The sequence below is a fragment of the Falco naumanni genome, chromosome 1 (assembly GCF_017639655.2).
Source record: "Falco naumanni isolate bFalNau1 chromosome 1, bFalNau1.pat, whole genome shotgun sequence".
Classification (NCBI taxonomy): Eukaryota; Metazoa; Chordata; class Aves; order Falconiformes; family Falconidae; genus Falco; species Falco naumanni.
The window spans coordinates 118448746-118466066 of record NC_054054.1 but is presented as its reverse complement, the minus strand read 5'-3'; the positions used below and the strand labels follow the sequence as shown (position 1 = coordinate 118466066).

At 49.8% G+C, this 17321-nt stretch overlaps 1 protein-coding gene across 1 annotated transcript in view; it reads right to left on the bottom strand.

Moving 5' to 3' along the window:
* GAS7 (growth arrest specific 7) overlaps positions 1-17321 on the bottom strand; it is a 96584-nt gene that overhangs the window by 56348 nt on the left and 22915 nt on the right. The window contains 1 exon segment of the mRNA XM_040580866.1: positions 1051-1171. Within this exon segment, the coding sequence (XP_040436800.1) occupies positions 1051-1171 (121 nt within the window).

Here is a 17321-nt window from a genome sequence, read left to right as displayed (position 1 = left end):
TGCCCATGAGCCACAGCAGACTGTGCTTGAAAATGAAGGCAGCGTTTAATGGCAATGTGCCTTTTGGAGGGTCCTACGAGATGTCCGTGCATAACACTTGGGTAAATCATGACCTGGCCAAGTTCTAGGCCAAAGGCTTCTGAAACAAAATGCATCAGTCCCTGAATGGACCATGAGGTGCGTTGCGACAGCCTGTGGCTCTCCTTGCTCTCCCGTCAGAAAGAGGAATGCCAGTGGTCATTCCTGATGGCTTCAACTCCTTTGTGAACAAGGTGAACTCTTGCTGTCCTCTCCTCCTTTGTCATTCTGTCATTCTTTCTGCTAAAGAAATCTGGTTTTGCTGGTCCCAAGTCCCTGTTTTGCAATGCTGTTGTGAGCTCACGACAAGAAAAGCAGGAAGACACAGAGTCTTAGGTTAGCCAGGGGTGGTACAAGTTTGACAGGTCTTGAGCAGCTGATAAGATCATGAGTTAAGTCTGCTTCTCTACTAGCATGACAGTGAAAAAAATACACAAATACAGACTGAAAATTCTGTCTTTGATCTCCTGTGACATGTATTTTTCTTCTCTTGTCTCCATGGGCAAGCTGACTGTGACCTGAGCAACTTTTCAATTAACTATTTCTGTTTTCCCCTAATGGTGCTTCAGTGATAGCTGACGTTCTATCAGACGGCTTTACCTATATGTACGTATGTGCACATAAATATCTCTAACTAAAGGGAAAGGATATTTCCGTATTAGGGGTGTAGTAAAAATTATATCCTTAATGGTGTTTTATATTCTAAAACATTTATGGCAGGGGTGTGTCTACTTTACATTCTCTGTCTTTTGTAAAAGCTTCAGATGTCTTCTAATGGTCAGAATTGAGATGACAGAGGATCAGAAGACTAAATCTTCTTATAATTATTTTCTTTCCTATGGTGGCAGGGTCATATTAATTCCTTTGACTCCGAGCCTGCTTTGTCATCAAAATCAACGTGAGACACAATTCCCTGCAACAGATCTGTACTGTCAGGGTGACACATTTACTGCAGCCCCCACCCCCACTTACCATTTGTGAAGGTGTTCACATAGTACCTTCGGCCCTGGGGAGACATATAGCTCTGCCAGCCGGGGGGAAGATGGCCGTTCAAGGTATCTTCTCCTGTCTGAGGAGTTGCCTTTCTGGGTTTCTGCTGAGAAAAGAAAAAAACCCAACCTATTAAGTCAGTATCTAGATAATGTATATTCTAACCAAACATACGTCTGGAAAGGTACCATGTGGCTTGGCATTCTAGAGACTGCAATACACCCAAAGACTTGCAGTCCATTTTTCCCCTCATCTGTCCTAGCTTCATCCAGAACATGAAGCAACCTTCCCTTGGGGCACTGGCTACACAGAACATCCTTTGGGAGAGAGATGAAACCCCTTTGCATTTGATACCCCATGAGCACCTGGACCGGTCCAAGAAAATGACTCTCGTTAAGCAGTAAAATGCAAAACATGAAATAATCAAGTGTCTGAGAAAGAAAGGCATGTATCGGGCACTCATTTACTTTCATCTGGGTATACTGGTGCGTCAAAGCACTGGTCATGGAGGTGCTGCCCCAATTTAATTTGCAGGGGCACCATCGTGTTCAGACATTTTCAAGAAAAAACAGTGCAGAGCCATGCTGCTTATAGAAGCAGCGTGCTGAAGTAAATTTATCTGTATGCTGATTATATACTAATAATGCATGTGATTAGCAATGCGTACATTACTTATCTGCATCCATAGCATCCAGATACAGGATCACTAGGATCCAGATTACTAGGAGTGATCTAGATCATTAAGAACAGCAGGAGATGAGCATCATCCTGTCACCAGCTTTCCAGGCACACACAGAACTGCTGTCAGGGTTCAGGTGCCACCTCGGCTGTACACCTCTGCACCAACGCAGCTGCCAGCCTCAACGCAGGTTCCGTGCACAAGGAAAATTGGTGAAGCTGAAGTGCAAGTAATTGTTAGCACTACATCACATCACCTGAACTACTTCCCTCTTCCAAGTAGCTCTGGTGGTTCCTTGGTAGCTTGGGATTTACAGCCGCTGCTCAATGTGAGACTGGCAAAGAGGGCTTCATCCCAAAGGAGGCATGAATCCCACCAGTCCCTTCATCCAGGAAAACTGAGTAAAGCAAAGGTAGAGAGATAAGATGCATGGCCAAAGATGGCCAGATGCAGCCCTACAGGGCTGTGGCTATGAACCCAACAGCCTCCTCCTGGCTCACACCCGGAGAGCTCCCTTTTGCTTTCCCACATTCCCTAAGGCTAACCAGGCATGTGATGTACTTAATTTTTATTTGGTTTTTTTGCATTGCCTTCAAAGGAAGAAATACAAAAGAACAATGAAAAATGTGCGAAATGGAATTATTTATCCCATGGAAGCTGATGTCTATCCAGGAAATGCCCTGACACGGTGGGGTGTGAAAGTGACTGCACTGGATTCACAAGCAGCCACGTCCAGGGGACAGGCAGAGTTTGAGCATCTGGCTACATACAATGTTCAAACATTGACAGGCATATGAACAGCACCATCAGAAAGCAACCTGTGATATGTCTTCCTACACATTCAGTCTCTAAGTGAAATTCCAATTCTGTTCCAACCCAGCATAAAAGGGACATTTCATGATTTTGGAGCCAGAAGTCTATTTTATATTTCTTTTCAGTTTCAGAAAATTCTGATTACAATGGCTCTCAAGAGGCACTGAACTCAAGAATGATCTTGTGTTCGTGCCTCATCAAGCATACTTGCACAGACAGGTCACAGGCTACGGGGCAGCCACGTAGACACAAGCAAGGCCGGTGTGAGATGAATACTGTATTAGTGCTGCAGCACAGATGGAGCCTGTGCTGGTTAAGGTTTTAGCTCCTCTCCTTGGGCAGAAATACAGACTGGGGGACTCGGCTGGCCCAACGGGAACTGACCAAGTTTGCTGGTAAGGTGGTAAGGTGCGAAGGGGCTCTGCTGGGTGCTCTGCATGCCTGTGGCTAGCAGGGTAGTATGCAGTATTCATCAGCAGGATCTCCACCATCTATTCCTAAACCCTGTGTTTCTGCTCTCTAAGGTTTAATTAAATCAATCTACAGTTCCACTCACCCTGCTGTACATGTGAGAAAGCAGAGATTTTTACAGTTTATGTTACCACTTATTTTTTTTTGCTGATCTCAGCTTAAGATGCAAGTGAAGACTTCCCTTCCACGTCAGCCTGCCCAACGGCACACATTCTCATTTACTGTTGGTGTTACTCTATTGCCTAGAAATGCATTAAAATGAAATTCTTGTCTTAGTGAAGCCAGCACAACCATGCCTCTTTTGTGATTACAGGGGCAGGACCCCTCCATTCATGCCACTGAAACACCTCATTCTTTCATATAGCTTTCCATGAAAGCTCTGGATCCTGCTAATGAAAACATTAAACCACATGAATATGACAGAAATATTAAGCTATCCCAGTTTTAACCTGGGTTATCTGTGTTCTTCTCCAACATGATATGGGTGTTTATGGAAGTGCCTTGTTTCACTATGCAATGCTACTGCTAACATAGCTCCAACAACCGTGTGCTCATTTCCAGTTCTTTACAGCCACGTACTGGCACCACCAGGAACTCGCTCACACAGCCCTGATAGTTGCAGTACGGCCCCAATATCCAGCATCATCCTTTTGTTCAGTTTTACTCCTAGTCAAGGCTGAAATTAACTCATTGCAGGCCTCCCAGCATGACAACCCCGGGAGCGTCGCAGTGCTTGTGCAGATGATGCAGAGCAGTGCACTGGTGTATGGCACTGACACATACTTCTTGCCAGCAAAAGCTATTTTGTGCAAGCTACTTTTTGGTTCTGTTCAGGTCCTGTGACCTGCCAGGCAGGAGAGCTTTTCCATCTCACACCTCTCTCAGACACCCCTTTCTACAGTTCCACCTAATGGAAGAAAACACTGGGAAGAAAAAAGAATTCTTGGAAAGAGTAGCCTGACCAGTGCAGTCACCCCAGTAACTGCAATAACAGCGAAGAAGGTGGCTGGTTGACTTCTATCTCCAGGACTGCCTCCTGAGGGGCTGTCCTTGCACCTTATCCACACAGTCCTTGTCCAAAACACAGGTAGGTCTGGTGAGAAAGCCAGGGCTAAAAGGCATTCAGAGGTTCAGGATGCAGTAACATGTGCAGAGGTCAGATCAGAAGGGAAAGCATGATAGCCCCAAGCTATTCTTTGAATGACAAACCCAGTCTCTCTCCCAGCATATTCCATGGGATAGCACAGAGTGCTGGGACAAATCCCAGGACAGCTCCTGAAATCTCTCCATCACAGGGTTAATGGTCCCCCATCATTGCTTCCAAAAGCACATTGAAGAACAAAATAAATCCCGCAGTGTAGGAGTGTACCAGCTTGTGGAGAATTTGGCAGCAGGTTGAGTCCTTTAGACTCACTGCATGGATCCCTGGCCTTGAAGATAAGAAAGTTACACCAGATTCTCTCTGCTGTGCATCACCCCATAAAGAGGAATTTGGGATAATCCAACCCTGGGTTCTGTTCCAGAATCTAGAAAGTACGGAATGTCACACGTTTTTCACGCGTGCTCACCATTTCTGTCCTTAACACCCTCCTTCCCTTCTGGAACTGAAGTCCTATCCATTCCCACTGCCCTTCTTTCTTAACACGGTCCTATAGTGATCCCATTTACCAAGCAGGTCAAGACGAGGTTTGGCTCGCTTTAGGGGCCCGTGGCATTACTTCATTTCACACAGGCAGCACCAAGACCCTGCAAGGACAGATACTGCTCGTTTGCTTAAGGGAAGCCTGCAATTGCACCAACATCCTTTGAGTCACTTTTTCAGTGTTGCTTCAGGTCTCCCTGATGGACTGCAGGAAAAGCAGATGTCTTTCACAGACAGATGCCATGGTTGTATTCTTAAATAAAGGCCATGTTGAGGGATGGATGTGGACAGTATAGAGTGGACACCAGCAGCTGTTGGATGTAATGTAGTATAAAGACCAAAGTTAAGGCAATGTTTGAGCTACAGTCCCTGCCAAAACGTGTATCACTTCAGAAAAGCACACAAGCATTATGTTTTGCAGTTGCTAATTCTATTTTTGAGTTACTAATATTTCCACCTTTGCTTCTGATTTTGCCGATAAAGAAGTGTGGCAAGCACAGTGGTCCCTGTCCTTTTGTTTCAGAGGAGTGTACTGTACAGCAGCTCACTGTTGGGCAGGACTTTGTCCCCCTATGGGGACTGCAGAGGAAGATCCTCTGGATGCTGGGACCACTTCTGTGGTACAGCCCCTAACTGCTCCCAGAGCAACCCCTTCCCAGACACACCTGAACTCCCACTCCTATAGCAGCTCTGCTCCAAACCGATACTCTTATGGGGGAAAGAGAAGCTGAAAATGGCACAGGGGAAGAACTGAACAAGAAAAAAGAAAAGTCTTCATCAAAGTTTCCTCACCACCCTACGCTCGTTGCAGCAAAGACAGCAGGAATCTCTGGGATAGATGGTGGGGGTTGTAGCGTACGGGACTGGGCTCTATAATGCATCACAGATTAAGTACCTCATAGTTTTGGCACGCTCAGCAGCACATCCTTTCAGGAATGAAAGCACCATGGAGGCCAGTGGCAGCACCTCATCGCTTCTCTGCTGAAACAGGAGATCTGAATAACAGGAGAGACTTTTCTTCTCTGTATTTCTCAGCAGACACAACCCTGTCCTAGCCAGATCCTCTGCAGTCCCTTCTAGCATCAGTGCGGTTGAACTGGACCATGTTTGCACACCCATATGGGAGGCGTTTGGGCTAACCTGGCATGTCGTGGGAGGCAATCCTGCTGGCAGAGGTGGGGGCCAGGAGACAGCACAGAGATGGGAAGCGGCTGGCAGATGGGGTTCCAGTGCTCGCCTCCACAGCTGGCACAGCACCGCCTGATGGGCTCCAAACCTCTGCCCAAATCCAGCTCCCACCAGGATGCACCCTGTGCCCGGCCGCATGTCATGGGGCAAGTGAAGCACTTCTGCTCGCACACCTTTGCCATAGATGGCTCGGCAAGACTGTGCCATTACTTTCATCTTTCATTCCTATTTTTAGAAGAATTATTGCCAGGATAGTTTATGAGAACAGTAAATCTCAACCATGGACTGCCTACAAGGAGAGGAGGTTTCGGTACCAGCAGAGAGCATTACGAACCAGCAAAAACAGAACAGCAGACAGTGATGGGAAGCTGCAGCCAGGAGGCTTGGAATGAAATCAGTCTGCCAGTCATGAGAATAAGTGTCAATGGGATGGTTTACCAGGGGGCTATGCACCTCTTGTAGTTCTTCCATCAAGATTAAGTGCCTCTCTCTAGAAGATCTACTCTATCAAAGAAAAACACAGCACCCTGAAGCCCCTGACCCAGTGGTGCAGAAGCTCAGGCTGAATGGGCTGGCAATCCCTTCTGCCTTCCAAATCCTGCAGCTCCTGCGGTGCCCCTGAGCTGAAACACTCACACCACTCCCCTTGCTGTCACTTCTGGGAGTGTCACCAGCCGCTGCATGGCGGCAGACAGGCAGATCTGGACCTGAAAAGGATGTCTGCAACACACCGCTGAGGAAACAGGAAATTCGAACAATGTGAGCAGAGCAGAGAACATGTGATCCCAGTGAAATCCTCCTGCATCTGTATTTGCTGCCTGGAAAAGGGATCAAAGCATCTCTCAAAACATTCAAAACCAAGAACACAAGCACTTCCCTCCTATGAGACTTCCTAGGATCAGGAGTCCATAAAGCAGGGGTACATGCAGGGGTAGACAAAAGTCAGCGACCTAATAGGCCTCATTCTCCACAGCAAGCAATGGTTTTCACTTGCTGTCTGCAGAAACACAGGGAGAGGACTTTCCTCATATAGGCACAGCAGAAATGAACCAGAAATGAACAACAAAGGCAAAAGGCATCTCAAAGCAGAAAAGGCACTGGAGCTCTTCAGCACCAAGCTGTGCGCCAGACACATGCAACCAGAGCAGATGTACAGGGTTAACCCACCTAGCCCAGGACACCAGCACTGCCAAGAGGCAGAAGGATGTGCTTTTCAGGGCAGAGCACACAAACCTGACCACTACCTGCGGCCATTCCCCCTGCATCCACAGGCGTTAGGTTAGTGATGTCAGGGAAAGAAGGACAACCAGTGCAGGTAAAACGGCCATCCCACAGCATCACAACCTAGCCAGAGGTGACACTCTCGACCAGGGAGCAGTGCTGTTAAGCACAGGTTGTCTAGAGGCATGTCTGAAGAGCATAACTGGGTCAGACATCCTGGATGCTGCATACAAAAAAACCCACCAGCTATGACCTGTACGCTGAAGCTCTGGCACTTGCTGGCTAGCTGAGCCAGCTCAGAACAAGGCAGCAAATCCAGCAGAGAGGCAGTGAGGGTGCCTCTCCCACTCCTTCCGATTTCCCTATAATTTTCTTTTTCTTTTCTTCCTTGCTCTTTTTCATCAAGTTAATAGCAGCCCGACTCATCCTCTTCCTTTGGTCAACCACCTGGCAATGTCATCTCCTCCCAATGGTGGAAAAAAAGAATGCCAAAAGGGTTTTCACTCCTTTTGAGGGGTAAAGTAAGGCAACAGGGAGTGGAGGACCTGCACACATCAGTCCATCCTACGCTGACTGACCTTCTGAGACAAGTTCAGCCTTGCTCAATAGAGGAAAATCACTTCCCATTTTCAAACTGCAGGAAATCCCCATTCCCCTTCAAAGAGGGATCCTAGGGAGGAAACATCTGTGCACTTAAAAGCCCGAGCTCCCTGAAGATGTGTTCGCTTGCACTGTGCCCCAGCAGAGTGCAGCCCAGGAGCTCTCCTGAACACACAACCCAAGGCAAAGCAGAACAATCCCAAAATCACAAACATAGGTCCTGGGCAATCCGACCTAACTCTGAACAGGGGGCTGGACCAAAGACCTCCAAAAGTCCCTTCCAGTTTAAATTCTTCTGTGATTTTCTGATCCTGTTTCAACAAAGCATGTGGCCTTGGAGCAACTGAAGAGCATGCCTCTAGCTGTGGGAAACGTTTCAATTAAACAGTTGTCAGTACATTTACCTGCTGTTGCCACTTGCTCAGTCACACTGCACTTCTGCTGCAGACACAACAGCACGAAGAAAAGCTACAGAGTCCAGCTAAGCAGCTCCCCTGCAGTGTCCTGCCTGGTGCTGGAGGATCACTGGTGACAGAAAGCTGGAAAAAACATAGTGGGGAAACTCCCTGCCAGAAGCAAGGCACGGACACAGAAGGGAAAAACTGCCACAACATGAACCTGCACACTAGAACAGCCCTCTGTCCTGTGGGGGACAGCTTGTTCTGTACTGACATCACTGAGCTTATTATGTTTCTGTCTAACTGCAGTTTTCATAAATACCTGACTGGGCAAAGGTGTGTGTGTCACCCGAGGGGATGAAGCAGAAATAATGCAGAGAGGGTGCAGTCCGAGAAGTGGGGTCTGGGTCTGAGCACAGCTGATGCTGCCGACAGGATTTGCTAGTGAGAGAAGTCCGAGAAGACCCTTGGCAGCACGGATGCCTACACCAACACTCCCATCCGTCCCTCCCAAGCCTGGCATGAAGATCTGGGCACTGAGAGGTGCCCCGCAGACCCTCAGCAGGCGGGGCACAGGCATGCTGCACTGACCTGTGCCCTGGCGGAGCGCTTGGGGCACCTCTGAACCCCTCCAGCACCACCCGCAGCCTCTCTCTCTCTAGCACTTTGAGTCATTCTGTATTTTGTTCATTTTTATGCAATCTTTCTTGCTCAACATTTGGTTTCCATGGAGCCACATACACTGTGTGAAACAGATTTATATTTGGAAAGTGGAACGGGTCATACGACCCATCCCGGTTGTCACGACAACCAGCACAGCTCCTGTTTAGCTGAATCTGATGGCACATGGCTGCTGGGGACAAGTCGCCCTCCCTGGGTGGCCCTGTGGGCACTGCCTCTGCAGCAGAAACACAGCGAGACACTGCCAATGCCACTGCCCCTCCAGCCACCACAGCCCGGCCGGTGGGTTCCTCTTCCTTGGGCACCGTGCCTGGTCCCTGGGCCCCCTTCCCTAACACCAGCCCTTCTCCTCACAGAGACAGTCCCTTAGCCTGGGCCAAGTGCTCGGGCGCCTCGGAGTGGTGCCAGCGCTGCCCGGCTGGAGCCGAGGGCTGAGCTATACCCAGCACAACCACCACATGCTGGTCTAGCCGGTCAGCTCTCATTTTTCCCAGCCTTAAAAATCTCCCTGCTGTAGTAAGTCTCCTCTGAGCCACACCAAAGTCTTCTTCACCCCTTCTTCCTCTTAAATAACTCAGCACCTCCGTGCAGCTGCTGCTTCCTTGAATGCCATCGCTGCTGCCTTCCCACCAGCCCACCGCAGCTGTGACCAGGAGGACCAGGCAGCCCTTGTGCATCGGTCCCTGCTCTGGGGCCAGCTCTGCCGTAGCTCCGCACCCCTCTCTTTCCCGTTTGGCTCGGCAATGCCGCGTGCGTGCTTCCCACCCAGCTCTACCTTCCCCGATGAGGGGCTGCTTTCCCAGCCAGATGCACAGCTGCCAAAATCCTCCCTCCTTCCCACCCAGGTCCCTGGCTGCGCTGCAGCCATGTGCCCAAGACTTTGCTTTAAGGTAATATCCACGAATAGCACCGTGTTTGCAGAGAATTAGCCTTCTGGGACTGGTATACTTTTCTCTGCCAGTATGCTAGAATAGGGAAAACCAAACTGTTTCCGAAGGACATGTGACCCAGGGAGACATACTGGATGATGTTTTTTTGGCTCAGTGCTGTGTGAGAGAACAAAACAGGCAGGAAGAAAAATGCTCTGATATGTGAATCCCACCTAGACCCCACCAAAACAGGGGCTGCCACTCCAGAGGTGAACAATTCCAGTAGCTTCAGTGCAGCTCAGTCCTCTCCCTCCTCAATGTGTGCCTGGTGCTTGAAGCCACCTAAGGGGCCAGACTGGGAGAGGTCACAGCTCTGGGCTGCACCTGAGCCTGTCTTCTGTGGTGGGTCTCATGGGACCCATGGCACCACGTCTGGTCCAGATCCTACCACAGATGGTGCTCTCCCCAGCAAAGCAGCAGTTTGGGGAGGTACTTGGCAATGGCTGTCAGCTGCTTCTGGCTGAGGAGAGGGATGCTAGGCAGGTGTGAGAAGTAGGAAGGATAAGAAAGATGTGGGGGAGATTCAGTGTGGGGAAAGAGGATTGGAGTGGGGTCCTGATTTGGGGAGGGTGGTCAGCAAGAACGAGAACAAAGAGCTGGTGATGGCTCCCGATTTGGGGAGCGGCAGGCATGGCAGGAAGGTGAGCACCATTTGCAGAGGCGGCCAGCCCAGCTGCTGGCTTTCTCACCTCGTGCTCTGCCAGAGCTCTCGGCACGCTCCCAGGAGAGCTCAGCACTTTCCTGTGCTCCCTTTCCAGTGCGCTCGCAGATGGTGTGAGTGCTGCCCTGTGACAGTATTTAGCACTATCTGGCAACAGCATAGAGTCCTGACACCGAATTAGCAACCAAGAAAGGGGAAACGAAGTACCACCCGTACAGCCAGTGCTGAAGACCCTGAACAGCCAGATGGGAGTGGTGTCTGCTCTGAGTAAGAAAGCCTGTCTAGAACGTGGTGACCCTGGCTACACACACATATATCCCTGCAAGTATAATCCATATCTACCCCCAGGGAGCTAAAAAATAACCCCTATGGAAATATGCTGTTGTTTTTCCTTTCTGTGCTAATGGACAAAAAGCCATTCAATGGAGAAATCTGTCCTGTTCCCTCTGAGCAGCACATCCCTGGCTAGTGTTACCCAGCAGAGCTATGCGTGGAAAGGTGATGGTCAGGGTGGGACTGGATGGGAAAGAAGCTGAGGATAATCACATTGGGCAGCAAGGAGCTGGCACCACTAAGTGGAGCTTCTCTAGCGTGGCCTGGGATGGCCAAGGAGGGTTCAATCAGGCAGACTTCTGTGATGTGGGGCTCAGCCCCACACACAGTGGAGCACAGAGGAACAGGAACAGAGATGGACAGCGATGGGTAGTGATGGGTGGGGAAGCAAGATAACCCAGTCCCACAGAGTGCTCTGCCTGGAGCCTCCCCTGTGCATGACAGCAATCAGCCCCACTGGCTGGGGTGAAAACTATCACAGTGAGTCAAGGGAAAGGCTCTCTAGATCATCTTACAGACTGATACTGCCTTTAGGGGTATGGGACTCATTATGGGATGCAGGCAAAGAGCATCCTGGGATTACACAAGACAAGGGACAGTTAGGGGAAGAAAGAGGGGTAAGGGGATGAAAGGAACTAGTTGCGTGTAAATGGGCAGCTGGTCAGCACATTTGTCTGTCCACACCCTGAGCCTGATCACTGCAGTCCATCCCATCTTCTTCTTAAAATTCATTTCTAACTATTTTTCTGGGTAAGGGCCTCTCCATTCAGTATGCATGTGCATGCACCGAGATTTAATTAGTGCCAGCAGCTGGAGTGGGGACCACAAGTCACAGGGGCCAGTGTGTCTGCAGGGCCAACAACTGGAGATGCTGGAGTACTGGTGGGTGCATAACTAGCTGGACTAGCTGAGTATTTGAAACAGCCATAGGTCTTGGCCAGATACTGGAGACCAGAGGGTTTTTGACCTGCCACTGGAGGGACCAGGACATCCAATCCAACTACTATAGGGACCATAAGTTCTACTTTTTGGCTGAGGCACATCTGCTTATGCCTGTCTCTGTGCGTCAGGTGGAAGAATCCGTGGCTCATCTGCCAGGCATACAGGGTATCCGTGTCCCATTACTGGAAGGATCTTCAGTGCGTGTCTATGCATGTGCTGGTGTGTGCGAGGAGGTCTGTGAATGAGCAAGTGGAGTAGGGCTGCGGTCTCAAGGGCTGCATGACCAGGCACCAGCAACTGAGGAGACTGGGATCCAGGGCCAGCTTCTAGACAGACCATTTCAGGCTAGTTACTGGAGGGCTCCACATTGCATATACATATGCACTCCCCACTAACAGACCTTTATCCTTTTTCTGTCAGAAAGAGGAACAGGATGAGGCTGTGGGTGCCATTTGTGAGAGTGCTGAGTGTTCCTGGCTGTGTTGATCTCTGTGGTTGGCCATGTGCATACGCATAGAAGAACCACGCATGTGAGTTTGTGTTGTATGCCTACTGGGAATATATGCTTAGCCCCACTACTGTCTGGACCTGGGGATATGGAGCTGTGGCAGCTTTGCCTCTAGTGGGCTACCTGATTCAGCAGCCCCTAACACCGTGCCCAAGCACTTCCCAGTCCTTGGTATTAAGTCTTTCCAGGTGCTGATGTGGAGGACAGTTAGCTGAGATGGAATAATCCCAGTCCAAAACAAAGCTAAGCAATGAAGAAGATGCCTCAAATGTGCCCATCTCCTGTTATAGCCCTGGGGGAATGGGGGGGGACATTGAAGTATATCTCTGTGTCCATAACTTTGTGCAGAAGCTCAGCTCCGCAGCACCGGTGTAACAGAAACCTTCACACACAGTGCCTAAACTCCAAGGCAGGGGGTACTGAAGAGAAAAGAGGCAGATCTCAGCATCACCATGGGGCCTTGGAGACCCTCATGGGAAATCAGCACATGTACCATACAGAATTTAAAAGGCAAGTGCCTGAATGCCAGGAAGGACCAGGCTGGTACCACTCAACCATTCCCAAGCACAACTGTGTCCAACTGCCTCCCTCAAGCATGGAGCAACCCCTCCCAGCAGCCTGTTTTCCTGTAGCAGTCAAAGAGTTGCTCTGAAATACCTGGTAGTCCTTTTTTCTTCTTCCGAAAGAGAAATCAAGAAGTTAGCACTCTCCCATTCCTCTTGTTTTCCTTTCAGCGCCATCATTTCTTGCTGTTCAGAGTTAACATTTGGCATCCACTTTGCTGACTAGCAGAGCCAATATGGGCTGTGGAGGTCTGGGAATGGTCCGCGTGCCAGTATACAGCCAGCTCAGGACACCCACAAGCAGCGCACCAAGCGCTCTGCCCTGCTACCTTTCTGTTATTAGGAAATGAAGCCATCATGTCTGCTTACCATGACATCTCAGAATAACAGGATGCGGCCGGCTGGGACAAAGCTGATTTCTCAAGAGATCTAGAGCTGTTGGTAGCACAGTTTCATGTTTCTGAGCCCAAGCTTTGCACGTCGCCACATACACTCAGCTCACAAGGGTATGACAAAGTTTGACATGAACTACTTGAGTCACCGGCCCATCCCCACAATAGGAATCGAGACCCAGAGCTCTGCCGCAGGTGCCGTGAGCCAGCTCTCCTGGATGCTAACACTTCCCCAGGCAGGAGTTACCACACCACGGCTCGGTAGGGTGGGAACGGGCAGGAAAGTGGAAGCCTGGGGATCAGGCAGCGCCAGCACTCCAGGAGCTGATGTGCCCTGTGCCAGGGCAGCCCAGGAGGAGGAGCCCTGCCCAGGAGCGATGTCCCACTCCATCTCTGACATCAGCATCTGGTACAAGGCAGAGCACCCGGGCCAAGTGCTCTGAAGGGCTGTGTTGTCCTGGGCAGCCAGGGACAACGGGGCTATTGTTGAGCAAACCTTGTACTGTAGGAGTCACCCCCATATGCCCAGAGAGTCACAAGGCCAGGTCAGGCCAGCTGCAGCATTACTGCTTGTCTCCAGTTTGAAAGGACTTGCTTGTGGGGCCAGATCCCCCTCTGAGTGACTGCAGAACGTGGCACACCAGCAAGATGGTCAGAGGTCCAAGAGGCAGCCAGGGAGCTGGGGGCATGCTGCTTGCACCAGGTGCTGTGCACCGGGAAGATGCCTGGAAGCAATTAAGAAAAGAAACTTCCAACAGTCACCTAGATTTGTGGTCTGACCCCTCTCCCTGGGCTGCTGCATGGAAAAGGGGGGCAGAGAAGTCACCCACAGCAGGCACAGGCTTACAAGCAGGCAAAGAGCTGGGCAGCACTACTGCCTTCTGCGCTCCTAGGGCCCTGGGAGTGCAGCTGGTTTTGGAGAAATGAAACATCTGGGAATAAGGCCAAATGTTTTTATATGGGGCCTCCAGCCCGTACGCTGCAGGAAAGCTCAGTCTGGCTAAGCACTCTCTCCTATATGTGCTCACAATGTGCTCTTACCCACCTGGGATGAAGCCCCAAGCCTACCTGTTCTCACCCGTGTGTGTGAACATATCCCCGCTCTCCAGCCAGGGCCCAGAAGCACGGATGGCTTCGTGGGTTTTGATGCAGTGTCAGGGCTGAATATTTCACAGGATGTTGCAGCAAGTTGCAAAATGCATGTACAAAGAACTAGGAGGGAGCCCCAAGCTACTCTGGTCTTCATGAGGATGTATCACATCTCCTTCTGCCATGACCACCCCTAAACAATGCCACAGGGCTGTATCTGAAGAAAAATACAAAGAAGTAACTGCTTAGAGGAAAAAAAAATTGAACAGAAACCTAGCAGAAATTAGAAGGGGTGGTAAAGAAACTTGTGCCTTGCTTGGTGTGCAGCTCTTTCAGGTCCACTCTTGACCTCGTGGACTTTCTGCATTGCGCCACACTTGGCATCACCCTCCTGGTCCCTAGAACAAAATCCCTCCTGGAGGTGTGGGTGGTGGGCCCTCCGCCCCTCATGGGTTCCTGCAGGCTGCCCGGCCGTTTGCCAACCCCTCCACCAGCCCTGGTACACCCGGCAGCCTGGCACTCCGTCTGCCTGGAGTGTGCTCCACACCTCCCGGGAATTACAAGCATCCTCTCTTGCAGCAGCATCGCCTGACCCAGAGCACAGCAGCCAGGTAAACAACCCCCAGCGTCAGCCACGGCAGTAACACAGTGAGAGAACTGCCCCTAGCAGTAAGATACTCACGCTCCAAGTCAGATTGCAGCGTCGTTTCACCCGGGGATGACATGAACATGGTGCTAATCGCAGGAGCTATTAGTGACAGATATGTTGGCTTTTGTGGCTTACATGGAACTGGGACACTTTTCCACTCCAGCAATGCACACGGTGCAAAAAAGTTATGAGTAAAAATAAAGTAACCAAAAATATACAAGTCTCTATGAAAGAACATTTTTCTCTCAAGGGTACAATGTACCTATGCAATGTACCTTCATAAACATGTACCACTTACGAGGGGGCTGTGCCAGGGCATGCCTTTACTTCATTTCTCATACATCACGATTTTTTTTTTTTTGACAAGCATGATTCTCCTGCTGTGTTCTGTAGTTTCTCAGACACAATAAAATCACTTCATAACAACTAATAATTAGTGTCTGTTCTATTAGGAAGGAAGGTATTTTCCCTAAATTATATAGACTCTACCACCTGCAGACACAAGCATGCACAGCAATGCTAAGACGCAGCAAACCCCACCTCTGCTGCAGTCATCTGCCAAAAGCGGCTATTTACAAAAACATTTTGGAGCAAGTGAGTAACATACTTGTAAGCTAGAAAAGCAAGTAAAAGCATCATTGAAGAGTTTCTGGTCAGATCTCCAGAGCTGGTGTATTCTTTTTCTCAAGAGAAGGTAATGAAAGGATATTCTGAGATTGTCCAAAGAACAACCTGGGTTAGTTGTCTGTATTTATTTTTAATTACTTTTTAAAATACTTTAAATATCCTCTTCTAGGAATAACGTGACCAGCTCCTTGAGAACCTGATGTTAATGATCTGTGTTTCTAATAAGGTATTTTTATTATAAATATTATCCCAAAGTCTATGCAATTAAAATAAAATCACAATAGTTAACTCAAATTCTGTTCCTGGCTCCAGGCCTTAAGCAGAGCTATTAACGTTTTGGCATATTACAACTACATTTTCCTGCACTTTAAAATGAAATTTGCTTCCCCCTGTTGCTGTGGTAGGTCAGGATCCCCAAATAAAGCTCCTAGCTACTTTTTCAGGCAGCCTGGATGGGGACTTTTTATTTACAGCCATCCTCAACTCTTCTTGAATGGTGTTTCCCTGCAGAGGAAATCTGTTATGCAGCCCCGACCCGATATTCCCTGGATTAAATGGCCTTCCACAACCAAAAGTTCGGGAACCTCAGATGCAGAGAAAACAATGAAACGGCCAAGATACAAAGTGCTGCCAGATGCACATTCCTGCGCCCTCCCTTGTAATCTCTCTCAGGCGTGGGGAATGTGGCTGTTGTTGCCTGTAACTCTGCAATAAAGCACACTCAGGCAGACGTACTGTATTTAGGTTTTACTTCTGGTGCTGCTCCAATTCTTAATAAATGAGCAAACAAAACCAAAAAAGCAAGGGAAGGCGGCCATTGCCAGAATTTGGCACAGCTGAGGGAGGCTGCTGGAGCCCCAGCCTGGAGCACCCCCATGGTGCTGTGGCTCACACTGGACCCCTGCCCGCTGCTGCTGCGGCCACCACCACAGCATGGGTGGGCACTGGCTGTGGAGCGGGGCCAGTGGGAGGCCATGCGCCCACCCCTGCTGGGGGGACAGGGTGGCAAGGGGAGGGCTGGGGGCCTTCGGGCTCCATGGTGCAGTGCAAAATGCTCCCCCCTTGCAGCTGTCTCCTGCCTGGCTCAGCAGGCATGTCCTGCAGGGAGAGCCCTGCTGACACCAGCGTTTGCTGCATTTGCAGCATTTTTCCAGGGGTCCCTTCTCTAAAAATGCAGTGTGAGACTGCCTTTGTACCCTGACAGAGGACTGAGATGTCACTGAAGAAAATTCTCCTTCTCTGCCAGACTTGATGACTCTGGAAGTCGCTCAGGCAGGACATGCTGAGCACGACCACAAGCATCTCTGCCTGGCTGCCTTGACCCCTTCCCACAGACAGGTCTGGACAACTGTGGCAGAGTTGCCTGCTGGCACTACTTTTGTTTACAAGCTTCTTCCCATTATGGGAATGGGAAAAAGTGCAAATGTAGCGTACAGGTAATGCAGCACCATCAGCTGCTTCTGAAGATGACCCTTTGCGGGCAGAGCAGCAGAGGATGTCTACGACTGTGCAGGAGTCATGAGCTCCCCTCTCCCCCCTGCAACTTTTGCTGCTCCCAGGAAGGAACAAGCTGGTTTGCCTTGATCCTGGCAGCATGAAGTGCTCCCTGCGGCTGCTGTGCTCTCTCCAGTGCTCCTGCAGAGGCTCCACTCCTTCTGGCCTGTCTGATTTAGAGGGCACCTGTGTCTGTCCCACATGCCACCTACCCAGGACTATAGAGTGAGCAGTCATTTCAACAGGCTGCGCAGCCCTCGGTAACATGGATGCCTCTTATCTCTGACATACCACCACCGACACGAAAGGGTCTGTTCATGTTTACTTTCTAATTAGTGGCATACCTTTGAGCATTTGAAAAACCTCCGTTTCT